The following is a 15355-nucleotide window of genomic DNA, read 5'->3' as shown; positions in this document are numbered from 1 at the left end:
TGAGGCCAACAGGTTCCCCAAATAAATGCCCAGTCACATCAAAATGATGGGATACAACAGGGGCCAGTCTCTTCTTCTTCTAGCTAGAATTATAACACAAGCAATACAGTCATGATGATATGGAGAGAACAAACATCAACCACTCAGGCTTATGGTCTGAACTTTCAGCTTCCCAGCTCTTTGATTCCCAGCTAAGGAAATATCAAAGCACATGTGTCTTACTTATCCTTTGTGGTCTCCCCTTATTCTCATAGCTGTTTGTTTTAAAGTTGTTTCTTCTCAGATTTTCATGCCTTTCTCCAAACACTTTTGTAGAATGTCTCTTGACAAACCCTGGTGTTCAAATTGTACCACTTATTCAGAAAAATAGGCAAAGATTACTGAACTTTGGGCAAAACACTATGGAGACATAGTCTGTGTATTTCACAGTAGTCAGCAGACAAATGGGACTTGAGGTACAAGCAATAAAGGACCTTCTTCATCTATCAATTCTGTTCAGGGTCAAAATTTCAGGTAGTATAAACAGGAGTACCTTTGATGAAGTCGTCTACTTTAGGCTCAGTAAAACTCTGCTGGTTTATGCTTGCCTAATAAGTGTAAAACTTTGTAAAACTGCATATTCCAGGGGAACTTAAATGTTCCTAAACCTTTCATATTTCTAAAGGAGGACTTGAAAGGTGGTGAAAAGCAAAGATTGAGCTACTTCTGAAGTTTGTACCTACCTAAATCCCTCAGAATATGGTCAGATATATAACTGTACTGATCAAATTCTGAAATTTGGGTACCATTCTATTTGGTAAATTGATGTGGAAGCATCCTTGCTGCTGAAAACTGTCAACAGGCTTTTCTCTAGGCAGGACCAGGTTGATATTTGTTTTTCTTTCATGCAAGAACGTAGAGCCTATCAAAACAAGAAATTTTCTAAAATCACAAAGTAACACAGGTTTGCTTAATCTTTGAGAATTGTAAATGTCACTTGCAGCAAAGGAAGATAAAAAATTGCAGCCATGTCACCAATTATTTCAATTAGAATAAAATTAAAAGGTCTATCACTCTTTGTGCTCTAAGGGTATAAGCTTATCAGAGGAAAACTTCTTCCTGAACTCATCTGGTATCCACTTCATATCCTGAAATATAAAGTTTGATAACACTTATAATTTTATCCCAGCTAGTATAACTGCACCTATCCAATCCTTTTATCTCTACAGTGACTTTTTCATATCTCATTATTTTCCCAGACCTTCAGAGTCACTCAGATCTTCCTGCTCCAGGTGTACAGCCATGTAAAAGCTTTGTGGCCAGGTAAGTTATTGGATAGCAAACCAGAAACCTTGTTCATCATCTCTCTAGGGGGGGAAATGCTTTGGTATAAAGAAATGGGGCTGCTATTGAGTTTGGTCTTCAAATCAGTAAAGTATCAGAAATATTATGAAGTGATTATAGTTCTGCTACAGGTGATGATTTATATAGGGTAAGTAACAGGAAAAAACTGCAAGCCAGTAACTATTTTGTAGTTACAAGCACACGGGTTGCTAACATTCTTGTGCAGCAAAGACCAGAAACATTAAGACAATGACAAGTTCTCAGCATAATTTTCTTTGAAAAACAAACAAAAAATTGTGTTGGATCTTTGACATTCCAAATATATAGTGAAGCAAATAATAGTGAAACTGGCAATGAAAATCAAGAGAGGAAAGTTTGGAAGATCCTCGGGAAATTATCTTAATCACTTGGAGCGAATCCTCCGGCATACACCGCATACTGGGTGATTAAGATAAGCAAGACCAATTACTGTTGAAGAAGTGGATCAGCAAGAGGTTCTTCTACAGGTCACTCTGAAAAGACCGCAAAAATAACATGTCACAGAACAAACAGTATCACTGTTGCAGTAGTACTAAATTTAAGCAAATTCTGTTCAGTTCAAACAGGCACTGGACAACAAGAGACAAATAAATTGGAGTGAGTTCAGAAAAGAGCTAGCTGAAATGATGAACTGATTCACCTACAGTGAAAGATAAGAGAAAATATTTTAAGGGGGATCTAGACCCCTGAAGACTGTGAGCTCAAAGAGAGGTAGGGAAGGGTTTTGTGAAGTACACCAGGAAACAGTTTGAAGCAAACAAATACAAACAAAGAAAAGCAAATACAAGCCAACTCTTAAAACCCTGCTGGCAGTGCAGCATTTGACACCAAATTAGTCTCCTCAAGCTAGTGAGAATAACAGCATCATCTGGATTTTTTATAATGAGCCTAGGTAAAGAAGAATAATTAATAGAGACTAAAAAGCTAAATAGGTGTATAACTACAGCCAAAATAATGTTTTGATCTTTTAGAACAAATTCTCATCTGACTTGATAATGAGGGGAGGAAACGCTGTTCATATTATTCCTCCTGCTTGGCAGAAAGGTTTTCCATACAGTATTGTAAGTACTTTAAAGGCCTCATGAAGACAGTAGTAGAACTGGTAAAAAATTCATGTGGTCTTCTGTGTGGTGCCCCTCCTCTGTCCTCTGTGCTTCTGTTCCTTCGGAGCTTTGCCAAATCACACGAGCTGAGTTTTTCTCTCTGCATAAAGGCTGAGATCCTCAGATGGTTCCTCTGTCTATGTATAATAGGTAGCGTTTTTCAAGGAGATTTAAATGATTCAAGAGGCTGAGTCCTACCACTCTCCTGAATCACTTTGACGCCTTTGAAAAACATCCTATCTTCTCAGTGTTCAGTTCCTGCATAGCACATTCAATAGCCAGCAAAGTTTGCAAAGCTTATTTAACTATTATTCTTTGACAGAATACATTGCCTTTGTGAGCAGGCTTTATTAACGTGTGGTTGAAGGGTACTCAGGCTGTCTAAACTTCACTAAACTCTGTGGATAAAGGATGTCATCAGATTTTCACAGGGAATTGACTGCAAACTGGACAATTAGAGTCATGGGAAAATCATGAGTACAGAATTTGTTCAGGATTACAAGGTCAGAAGCAGTATTTGTTAGAGAAAGATAATCAATAGGAGTAAATGAGAGAAGGTACTGTAGAATCAGTGATTTTCAATAGCTTGATACTTGGCATGGTGTAGATTTCATCTTTTCTATTTCTGGGGCCACTTACATTATGTTTCCACAACCATACCTAAGTTGTTAAAAGGAGTAGAAGTACATACTGTATCTCACAGTGCTACATGAGGCTAAAGATCAGCCTCTGAGACCCAGAGGAATCACATACCTGACAATGCTGGTGTCAGCGCACTGTGGACAAAGCCACACAAGCCACCTGCACATGCTGTCCTAAATCAGTGATTCTGCTTGTAGTCATTAACCCTTTTTGTATTTAAAGCACGTACTTTGAAACTGAGGAAGGAATGAGCTCGAGAAGTTCACAAATGCTAGGCCAACGCAGTATACTCTGTCTCCATGTCTTTGGATCATGCTGTCATTTCTCACTCAAGGACTGAGATACGGAGGTTAACCACCACTCTTAAATTCCTCTCCTCCCTATTCAACTCTGTTCCTGTAGGGTGGAGGCTTTGAGAAAATATGAAAGCTGTTCTCAGGGGTATGTGTTTATTTAGCATTGTCTGCAGATATAGCCATGTATTTCTGAGCACTGAAAAATTCAACCTCACATAGCTTCGTGGCAGTTGTTTCCCCAGCCACTGTCTGGTTCCTGGCTGCCTTTCTAAATGAACCATCCCAGTTCTTCCACTGTAACACTGGGCTGAATGTGCAGCTGACTGGGTGATATTCTCCAGCTTGTAGTAAGAGGAGGTCAAAGAAGATCAGAAATTTCCTTTCTGCCCTTAAAAAAAAGCTGCATCTCTGTCTCCACAGTGTAATGCATGTTTCCATATGATACTTGAATGTCAAATAGTGGTTTTATTTTTATTATTTATATTGTGTTAGAACTCCAAAAGTGTAGCTGGGTTTGCTGAGTTTTAAACACAAAGTAGAGCAGACAGCAAGGTCTCTGCTCCAGTGTACTTCCATTCTGCAACCCTGGTTCGTGGAACAAGAAGAGAAAGTGATCCCTGAATGATAGACAGAATGACTAAAGGGAAAATAGTAGGAGGAAAATGATCAGCTCAAGAGTGAGAAAAACTGAAGGAGGGCTTCAGGTGAGATGAAAGTGGTAGAACTGTTCAGAGATAGATGAGGAGAAAAGAATATGATGAATAGTCCACATTTCATATTCTGAATCAACTTTATAAGATTGGAGTGGATGACTTCTGAAACATCAGTCTTGCTGACTGACTTCTCTGAAATCGGCACACGGCTTATTCAGTTGTTCTTCTTGCATGTGGGTTGGTCTGTTGAGGAATATTTACAGGTCCAGGTTTTTGAAATAGCTTACATGTATCTCCCATTGAGTCACCATTACAAGTGGCAGCATTGGATGCATGTTAAATAGATGTTTTCTTGAAATTCTGTTTAGTGTCATTACAAAAGAAGCAGCAAAGATGCTGCCTCCTGTTTGAGTGCTTGCAAAGGAGCCTCTCTCTGTGGGAATAAGGAGCAATATGCAGGTACTTATTAGAGCTGAAAAAATTCTGAAATACTGAGACCTAAGATGTTTCATAAGAAAAAGAGCTTTATATTTTCTTCCTCTGAGAAAATCCTTGTAGATCCTTGTAGAGGATTGGGGGGGGGGGGGGGGAAGTGTTTTATTTTATTTATGGGAAAGTTATCTAACAGTGGTTAACTAACACTTTGGGGTTTTTACCAGAAGTCAAAATGGCATGAGGCCACCAAGCAGGGAGAGGCATCACTTGTATACTTCTTCCTTAGTAAAGGTTCTCTTTTGACTTTACACATCAAGCAGCATAAGATGTGAACAAGTGATCAGCAGAGAAACAGACTATTTACTAAAAAAGAAGATTTTAAAACTTACTGATTTCTTTAAGTTGCAGCATATAAGAACACTTGCTGCTTTAATGTATTACCACTAGTAAGAATACTGTTTCTTATCCCTTCTTTGCACATGGCTACATTCATCTTTTTCATTTATTACCCTTTCAGAAAAGTTGGCATCAAGCTGCTCACTTGGTTTTTCAAAGTCTCAAGGCTGGTTTTCTGCAGGGTGCTGGTTCCAGAGCTCAACTAGTCCCACTGAATATTGTGGCCCTTGCCTGTTCTCCTTTCCCACTGTTTCTCTATTTTCACTGTCACAACATAATTGAAGATATCAGATAAATCCCCTCTCAGACATCCCTTCTCCAGGTCAAGGAAGCCCATTTCCCTCCCAGCTTTGCTAAAGCAATACCAAAGATAAGATTCAAGCCATAACTTCAGGCCAGGCATCCTGACTGAAAAATACTGCTGTGTTTGCACTGTTCAGCAAGCCTCAGCCCTGAAGAAACTTGGTTGAAAACCAGAGTGGCGGTGTGACAGCCATGAACCATAGTTTATGGCAGCTGCCAAAGGTATCATTATTAAGAAACATAAACACGTAGTTCAGACAAAAGACTGCCACATGTTTTTCCACCTTTTGTGGTGGCTGGGGTGCCAAATGTTGTTTCATAGTTGTTAGGAGAATCTGCTTCGGTGAATTTATGGTGGTGTGTCTCACTGTTTTCCTCAAGAAGGAGACCTTGTTGGAAGTATTCCAGGAGCAGGGAGACTGACCAAAAGAGAAATCAGATTTTATTACTAGAGATCAGTTACAGCTCAAGTTCTATTTGCTGTTGTAATAAATGGCTTGAGATTTATTCAGGCCTACAGTGCAAACAGCTGCTCCTTGCTATTTCAAAGGACTGCTACCAGGTCTATTGTTCCCATGCAGGTAAGCAGGGTGCTGTGAAATATATTAGCATTTCAAATCTGGACTACTCAGATAATGCACATTACTGCTTCTGAGTCTTCTTATTGTCTGTCTTTGCAAGCAGCTGGCTAACAGCTCTTCTTCCCACCCGTAAAAAGCGGGGTGTGTGTGTGCACCTGTAGCGAGCAATTCAGCAACCACTTCCATGCTGGCTTTACCTCGTCTTTGTGTTTGATGTTGCTGCAGCTGCTGTGGTTGTTATCCTGGCAAATCCTGACAGCTCTGTTTGAGGGACTGACCTGAGCCACCTCAGTTTCAGCAAATCCTTCTGTGCTGAGATTAATTGCACAAACATGAAGTTAGCACATTGTAATCAAACACTTCAGGTCAATAGAGCATTGCTGGAGCACTGGCAGTACTTTCCCTGACCCACAGGTTTCTCTGCACAACAATTCACAGCAAGATGTGTGACAAGGGGCACCTCAGGAATGGGAGCCACTGAATTTTAGTGAAGAGAAAAATATAATTAGCAGGTTTTCCCAGTGATAATGTACTTCCTTAGGCATCTTCTTGTGGTCTCTGTGGCAGACAGGACCCTGAGCTAGGTGGACATTAAGTGTTTTTCAGTGTGTTTTATTCTCGTGCAGTAGTGGCACAGTACTAGGCAGCCCCACCCCACACGGGGCTGAGTCACTGTGGCTCTGTCCAGAGGTGCTGGAGAGCTAACAAACATGTCAGGAGGAATGCTGGAAGTCACAGCAGCCCTGCTTGGCTCTGAAGGTGCACACTGGTGTGCCTGTCTTTACATGCCCCAGGAGGTCCTGAGGCACAAGGACCATGCACTATACTCCCCCACAGTGAGTTCAGCATCATGCAAACCCCAGAACCCAGTGGCACTGTTTCTCCACATGCCTCCTCCTGTTAAAGGTTCAGCCCAAAGAGTATGTTTGGTAAATCATATCATCTTGGTGAGTATGAGGGCTGAGGGACTCCCAGGGGTGCAGAAGAATGGGTTCTGTACCCAGCTCGGTCATGCACTACTCTTGGTTTTGCCATTTTCTCCCTCCCTGCTTTAGTTTTGACTTGATGAGAGAATGACAAAAATTGCTGCATTCCTTAACCAGTGAAGCGTGTGCTGACTACAGCTGCATGACACCTGTTTTGGCCTTTCCAGGACCGTGCGCAGGATGGACAGCTGAGGACACAGTGGCACTACTTGATCCACATTTTCATCAGGTTCAATTTTGAATTTCATCTCCTCTCGCAGAGTTTTTGTGGCAGCCAGCATATGGTGCTGTAGTACCTCACAAGGTAACTGCTGTACTGGCTGCCTGGCAAAGCTGCTGCTGCTGCTATGGCTGTCAGACACACTATTTTTGCCCTTTAGCGTTAGGTTGTTTAAGAAATCTGACAGGCTGTCACCTAACAGCTGGTCTTTTCACAGGAGCCAGAAAATTAACCTCCAGAGGGAGCCTCATCTTTGCCAACGATTTTGTAACAAGCAAGTGTTTAAAGCAACACGACCCCAAAGGGGAAGTGCTCCAGCAACAGGGAGACCATGTGTTCAGTGCTCTCCTCAACTACGCAGCCAGCTTCTGCTTTCCATCACTTTGCACGTCAGTGCAGACCAGTTTAAAGCAATTTTATTAATTCTACTATATAATTAAAACCCCGGTGTTGCAGTTGCGTATTTACCCACATCATAACTTGCAGTAATCACAGTGCGAGTCAGAATTTCTGGTGATTGCTTTTTCCAATCACAACCTTGATTAGCAGTATGTAGATTTCACAGGTATCGTTGAGACTTTGGGACATGGAGGGACTGAATAGGATGTAGCACAGGACCAGCCTCCAACGAGTTTTAGCACTGGGAAGCAACTAATTGACCCTGGACAAGTCAGCCTCATTCCAGTCATCTATATACACAGTGTTATGTACCACAAGGCAGAGCAGAAACTAGTCAGTTCTTTGTTACGCACCATTCTGACCGTTGCCGAATGAAAAATCCTAGGTAGTTATTTCAGATTCTAATAAATATGTATGTCAGCCAGCAAAGCTGGTAGATATGGAGATACGGATATGCAGGTGTGGATACTTTTGGGTGTCCACAATTTCAAGTCTCTCAGAAAGTGTAGTTTACAGAATGTTGCAAGGATTTCTCTGGTGAAAAAAAACAGCCTTTCTTGCAAGATTGACACATTCCCCCATTTAACTTTCAATTCATCTTCTCACTTTTACCAAAAAAAAATAAAAATAAAAATAAGGCAGGGTACCTTTGCAATTCTGTCAGCCTGTCCTGTAAATAAAAGCAACTGGACCGAGGAAGCAAAGTTCCTCCTGCTCCGTCAGATCAGGGCCACCTTCAGTTTTGTATCTATGCAGTGATACAGGGATGTCTTTTCTTGGTCACAATTTTATCACTGCCACAGAAGGTGTCATCATTGCCTATAGCAACAACTGCTTCCCTCAGCAATGGGCATGGCAAAGTGCCTCGGGGGTTTGCTTTGAGAATGAAGTTGGAGCTTGAAAACAAAATCAATTTATGCTCTTATGCATACTCCGAGATTATGAGAGTATTGTTATGAGATCACCCATAAGAGTTAGGAAACAGATCATTAGAGTAATTCACTCGATATGGTTATGCCAAAGTTAATTCACTTTTCAGCCATGTAATAAGATCCCATAGGGTCATTACTTCTTTGCTACATCATCAAAAATAATGAAATTCATTTTTCTCAGTTTATGTGGAAATATACACTGTCTCTTGTCATCCTCAGCTGACTGATACCAGCTGCAACAGTTCCTTTCTTGAGGTTTTCTAAAGGTGAAAAATCTTTATTTAAAACGTGAGATCTGGAGCATTAATACAAGGGTTCAGGTTGTCTTTTCCTGATAGTTAAGTCTTTTATCACTAGCAGGATGTGTAGATGGATGAATAACTGTGATAATAAGATTTCTTGTATATATTATTTCTTGGGAGAAAAAAAAAAAAAAAAAGAACAGAAGAAGAAGATATTTGCCAGGTTAACTAATAAGAAGAAAACAGAACACAAAAACTTTAAAAATGAAAATTGATTTCCATCACATGCAATTTAATTATGTTTTGCTTATGTGCTTTACAAGCACTATCTTAACACATGAATCAGGGCAGAGAGGGTATAAGTTACTTGAAGGGTCTATCAGTTTAGGAAGATGATATGTTAGGCTCTCGGTAATGATGCATATGCAGAGGGTAATGCAGCTTCACCCATGGAAAGGCTCACTATTTCATCAGACATCCCACTGGATAATGGATTCCATGCTGCGCTTGGCATACAGCTGAACAAAGACTTTTTCATAGCAGTTCCAGGGACTTGTGTAAGCATAAACAAGAAGCTTTAGAGTTTTAGCTGATGGGACAGAAGATCCAATCATTTATACAGCTGGCTGCTGAAATTACATTTTTTTCCCATTTTGCCAGTTTGCTGGCCCTTCCTGTTATTTGCCCTCCCAGCTGCTTTGTTCACATGAGAAGATGGACTTGTAAAACCCTTCTCGATTTTTACACACCTCAGCATGTAATGAAATGTTGGGAATTACAGGCAGAAAGGCACCATGGTAGCTTTATAGCTGTGATATTTACACAGGTAACCAAAGACTTATCTGGGATGTAGTCTGTACAGAGGATAAGATAAACTCCATATATTTCACCTTGCGCAAGAACACAGGCCAACTTGCAACTTGAAGGTATGATTTTCACTGCCATATTCTTCACAGCAGGCTCAGAATAACACCTGTTAAACATATAGTATCAGTTTGTTGCTCACGAGTCTCAAGCTTACAGAAACCTTACAGTCTTGGCATATCTACACAGGTGTTTCTCCTCAGTCGGGCTCCAGTCAGTACTCTAGTATTACAGTTGGTTGCTGCTTTGGAAAAGGTTTTGGCAATACTTCTGTTATGATTCTCTTGCTTTTCTAATCAGTTTGCCTATCCTCTTACAAAACACATTTAGGGGCAAACTGGCCCATCCAAGGCCTCTGGGGTTTTGTGACCAATGCATGACCCTACTGTGGTGCAGTTAGATGATTAGCTCCTTTCCAGTGGCACGCACTCTCTTTGTTATCTCTTTTTCCTAAGTTATATTAGCCTGGCTACTGTGTGATTATTTCATTTATCAGTAATGATCAGCTGATTCACTGAAAATAGAGGAACTGAAAAAGCCTGACAATTTCAGTTATGAAAAATATCTGCTAAGTACTGTTTTTGTTATAACAGTACCTTTTTTAATAGTTCTGTACTGCGTGAGACTGTGTTCAGGAACCTACGAGTCAGCCCAAATGTGTGTAGCGCCTAACACCAGTATTTATTTATATTAAAGAAGTATCCTGAAATTCCAATCACTGTCAGGGGCTGTTTGCACTTGAGAGATGATCCTAGTGCTGAGAACACGGACAGCCCTTCAGTCCACATGAAGAGATGGGATGGTGCAGGGTGTGAAAACAACAGGAAATATACAGAAAATGTGTCTTGTCCAGCAAGGTCATAGCAAGTATGAAGATAAATTATTGGTTTCTTGGCTTTTATTTATTCTTAGTGTTGTAAGGTCTAGATTTGGGGGCGCTGTGGGCAGAGAGGCGACTGAAGGAGAATAACAATTAGAGCAACAGTGAAAATCAGAACTGCCTGAACAGAGGAAGGAGGTTTTACAGCAAAGAGATTTGGGAGGTTCCCTGTTTCTGTGCAGTATATCATTTGCAGGGACTCCTCAGAAGACCTCGCTCCCTCTTTGCCAACAAGGGGAACCAGGTTGCTGGCCTGTGGGTCTTGGGCTCACCACACGCCCTAATGTTATGTTAGCACATCCTCAAGAGTCTGGTTAATAATGTGTCATGCTCACTGTTTACAGTCCTGCTCTAGGACTTGCAGGAGGAACAAGGCTGCATAACTTCTGAGATAGTTCTCTAGTACGAAAAACAAGAACATTACTGTTCTTACTAGTAATGCTTTTATGGAGCCTCCTTTTAACCATTCAAATGTTGTAATAGCTGACTTCCTGTAATACAAATCCAGGAGAAAAGCAGCTGACAGCCAGACCCCTTTCAGAGAATCCATCATGTTCCCAAAGAACATCGCCTCTTTCCATGCAGTTCAGCCTACATTTCCCAGCACTAACAGTCTGTGCACCCAAGATTCCTGTTAGCAGTAAGATAACCTTGTGTAAATTCCAATTTCCTAGACATCTTTGTGACAGATTCGTTGTGCATGAGATCGCAGATAAGGAGATCTGCACCTGAATGCCATGTGTCTTCCCTGCAGTAAGTTTGCAAAGTCCCACTGATTTTCAGTAAAGTTGTATCAGTTTGTACTGATTAATAACTGATTGCTTCAGTTTACTTAGTGTATTTCCTAGCCTAGACAATAACTGAACCTGAAATACACTCCTTGTATGTCAGCTTAATTAGAAGTGACTAATTTAATGAGTATGCCATAATTAATGTCTATTTTGCCATGAAATATCTTATTTCCACGAACTGGATAGATTTTTATTTCTCCTGTAACTGTAGCAGGCTGATTGCATTTGATCAATGTAATAAAAGGTAGAGTTGCATTATATTGTTTGCAGACCTTCACTGGGAACCTTAATTGCCTATTTACTAGTGCTCAGTGCATTGGGCATGGACATCCTTAACTGCAGTGTTCAGCAGAGTGTCTCGGCGGAATTTTACACGATGTTCTAGTTTGAGGCCATTTCTCCATTTAGTTCTGAATTCAGATGATTCTTTGAAGAGAGAGAAAAGAATAGAAAGAACAGTAAGTACAGAGAGCTTGCAGTACATCAAGGCCATTCAGCCTTCCCTGCAGAAGGGAAAAGAAAGGCTTTCGTTTACAAATGTTTTTCCGTTGTGACCTTCGCTTTCAGAATAACTAATTTTGGACGGTGTCATATATAAGCAAAACCACAAGGTGATGAGCCTGAATTCCTGTTGAGCTTAATAGCCCAACAAGCAACTATAAATATGGGACTCTCAGAGGTAGGATCTAGGGTCCCTTTTTTGAAATTAGAATTCTGGATTTTTCTCCAGTTGTGAGAATAATGCTGTAGCTCAAACTCAGCGCTCACAGTAATTTCTTCCAGGCTTTATATGTGTTAATAGGCTAATTGGCAATGATTTATTTTAGGCCTTATATCCGTGGTCTTGAACAATGGAAAAACTATTGAGGAAATCACCTTTAGAAAGCTGAGTTTCCTCGAAGAGTGAACTTCAGGTCTATAACGTTGAACATATGCTGTTGACTTCCAGGTTCTATTAACAGAAAGGTCTTGTGACAAATTCAGAACTACCCCACACTTAGACCTGATTTTCATTTAAACTAGAGTAAAGAAGGAATAGTTGTGTTCAAGGAAATTTCATCAGCATAAAAGTATTAAAAACAAAGCAAGAATCAGGTCTTGCTGTCTCCCAATATTTCACCTTGATTCAAAACATTCAAGTACATTACTGGCAGTATTGAAACATGAAATTATAGTGGGATGACGAGCTCCTTATTTTCAGATGTGGATAACAATAAAATTTTGCAAGTCAAGCAAATCATAAATACCTCCAAAGACCATAAGATTTCACAATGAAGAAATGGACTATAATAATGAATCATGTACCCAAACACCATAGAGTATAAATTGAATAAGTATCAAGGTCATAAATAATAAATAGGAAATAAATTTACCCCAAGTGTTTTCTTTTCAACTAAGATGAAAAAAAGAAAATATGTAAATATGCATAAAAATATAAATAATGTGGAGAAGAAACTACTCCAACTTGTACATGATAAGACAGCCTGAATAGCTCAGATAATACTTAATTGTCTTCATTTTCAACAATATGAAGATGTCTTTCAGTATTTAAAGACAACTACTTTGCTGAACCTTGACAGGATGTTCTTGGAGGCTTTCCCATCTTTTTACTGTTCTTATTAGATATGCTAAATTTAGTCTCTCTTAGTGTATTAGTAAGCATTTATCATTAATGTACATAAGAAGGACATTTTGACTTTTTAAATGGAACATAATAATAATCTCCAAACTCATAGTTATCCTTGTAGACATAAAGACTCAAATCTTGAGTTTAGTCAAGGGTTCAAGTCTTCTTTCCAGCTCTTCACTTGCTTACAATTTTCTCAAAGTCGTATCAGAACCAAAACAGCTGCTAAAAATCCTGTCAGTAATTTCAATTTAATTATGAATGTAATCTTTGTGAAGTAACCTATTTACACCTGATGTGTTTGCAGTGTTAGTGAAATTTGAAGCTTCCCATGCTGCACTAAACAAAGTAGCTCTATATCTGATCAAAAAACATAGTGTTAAGGAAATTTCTCATCTCTGCATGAACATGACATTTGATCAATTCCACTTGCCAACCCATATTCCCCTAGAGATAGTAGAAAAATTTATATTAACTGCAATGGAATCAGATGTGGCCTTTTATGTCTGTAAGCCCTCGTTATTAGAAATTGTGATGGCATGCTGGGGAAGGACTGGTGATAGGATAACACAGGACTGCAAGATCCAAACCAATTAAAGGATGTTATGAGCAAAAGATGAATCTAGTAAAACACGTATCTTCTTGTTTTATATAGGGCCATAACTGAGTCATGTCTTTCACCAATGAAGTCAGTTGAGTTTTGATATTCAACTTATTTCATACCTTTCTCACCTAAGCGCACATACTTAACATTACAGCTATAGCTCACTGTGTAGCAGAGATCCCATCAGAATTGAAATCTCAGTACCAGTCACCTGTTTCATTTATTTCTTGCTGTGAGCCTAATGAGAAAACAGCCAGAGCTACCCTCAGAAACTAAGAGAAGAAATATCACTTTTCCAGAGTTACCAGGAAATTCAAACTGTTCTGAACATGGGAGCCAGTAAGAGCAGCTCAACTATCAAGAAATGTCATTGTGAAACAAATAACCATCTCGTTCTCAGTGTGATGGGCTTAGATTGTGAGTGTCAGAGCCACAGGAAAAAAAAAAGGGAATTAGGCAAAAAACTTACCCAAAACCTGATGAAGTGAATTAAAGCTTATCTAATGGCTTCAATGGAAATTGTATCACAACACTTTTATGCCCACTTTCCTTTATGAACAAAATTCTCTCAGAATGCACAAATAAAGTACACCCTCAAGGTTTTTGACTAATTCCTGAATACGCAGGAGAACTGGTATGTTAGAGATGAGCAGTGCCACAGATGATCATTTTGAGAGGAATATGTGATGTCAAATCTCATGTTAATGCAGGAAGTTGGAAGTTAAGATAATGGCAAGCTTTGGTTGAGGGAATAGAGTGAGGAAGTAGTTCTTATTCCTCAGCAGATTAAAATTTCTTTGGTCTGCAAAGCCAACGGAAGCCTTTACAGGAAGAGATGGCTGAAATTTTACATTAAATTATCAAAATAGTTGGAAAATGTTTACGTTAGCTGTAACTTCTGTAGAATGGTTGAATTCAATAAAAGTTTTGACCACTGTTGATCAAATCTCAGCTTCCTTTGGTCAAACTTAACATACTAAAAGATAAACAAAACATCCTATGTTCTTCTGGCAGAGCCATTTTCTGACTGTCACAGAAAATTAGGGATAAATAGCTGTGTGAACCTGACTAGAGATTTTTAGTACTTCAGATAATCTAGGATTCTTGAGAAAGTTTTTTTGTTTTTTTTTTTTTTTTTCTGAAAAAGCAAAGCTGCATGCTTTCTACAAATACATTATTAAGAGCTCTCAGAATGGTTCTCCATATCAGCAGAACTCTCTGAATACTGCCAGCATTTAAAAAAAAAAAAAAAAAAAAAAAAAAAAAAGCACACACACACGAAAAAAAACTACTCCTACTTCAGGGAAGTACAGGACTTCTTTTGACTCTTAAGTACTGAGGTTTTGTCATTCTTATTAGCATAGCTGTGGTGTTGGTATAACTTGGAAAGCACTCAGACACAAGAGGCTAGTGGCCATGAGACTCAAATACAGCTATTGTGGCAGAACTGATTTCATGGTTCCTGGGTGGAAAACATTTCTCATTTCCTAACTGTGCCATTGTTTGCATGTCAGCAGTACTAACAGTCATTGAGCTTGATTAAAGGCCGCCATGCTGGATAATGTTAAAACACAAAGAAGGCTTTCAGTCCTGCAGAAGTTTTGTGATCACATTAGCACTAAGAGCTGTGATCTGTCTGATCATATAGCATGAAGTTCAGTGATGACATTTTATTTTTTTAATGAGTGTTTAAGTCAAATTACAAAGTGGCTATAAAAAGTTGTTTGATTGTACTTGCCAGAAAAAATATCTTATGGCAAAAGGCATAATGACCAACTGTTCAACTGCAGAGAGCAAAGAATATATCTGAGCATGGGAATCCTTGTGAAAACAACATCCAATCTGGCACTGCTCCCAGGGAGAGCAAGCTGTGTGGTAACTGGTCAGGTGTGTAATCTAAAAATCATTATGCTCTGCTGTTACAAGCCTGGTGGGTGATCAAATAATTCTATTGCTCCTCCCCTACCTGCAACTGCATCTCAGCTAATACGAAACATTTTCTCTTTCTTGTTGTGACCTAACCTTGTGACTCAGTAACA

General features: G+C 39.5%; 1 protein-coding gene across 20 annotated transcripts in view; it reads left to right on the top strand.

Moving 5' to 3' along the window:
* Positions 1–15355, top strand: part of LOC311439702 (uncharacterized protein) — a 238835-nt gene that overhangs the window by 143638 nt on the left and 79842 nt on the right. For 18 of the 20 annotated variants that reach the window (XR_014694903.1, XR_014694904.1, XR_014694922.1 and 15 more), the window contains one exon: positions 1239–1302. Coding sequence is in view for 5 of the 20 variants with exons in the window: in XM_084525721.1 (XP_084381847.1) it covers positions 1239–1302 (64 nt within the window). In the remaining 15 variants the exon portion in view is untranslated. Of the gene's footprint in view, positions 1–1238; positions 1303–6924; positions 6987–7194; positions 7434–15106; positions 15197–15355 lie in introns of those variants that run through there. The other 2 variants (XM_084525718.1, XM_084525719.1) reach the window with 2 other exon arrangements.

The sequence above is a fragment of the Aythya ferina genome, assembly GCF_964211825.1.
Source record: "Aythya ferina genome assembly, chromosome: 7".
NCBI lineage: Eukaryota > Metazoa > Chordata > Aves > Anseriformes > Anatidae > Aythya > Aythya ferina.
Note: the sequence above shows the minus strand (reverse complement) of the source record. Positions and strands in the feature narration are given on the sequence as shown.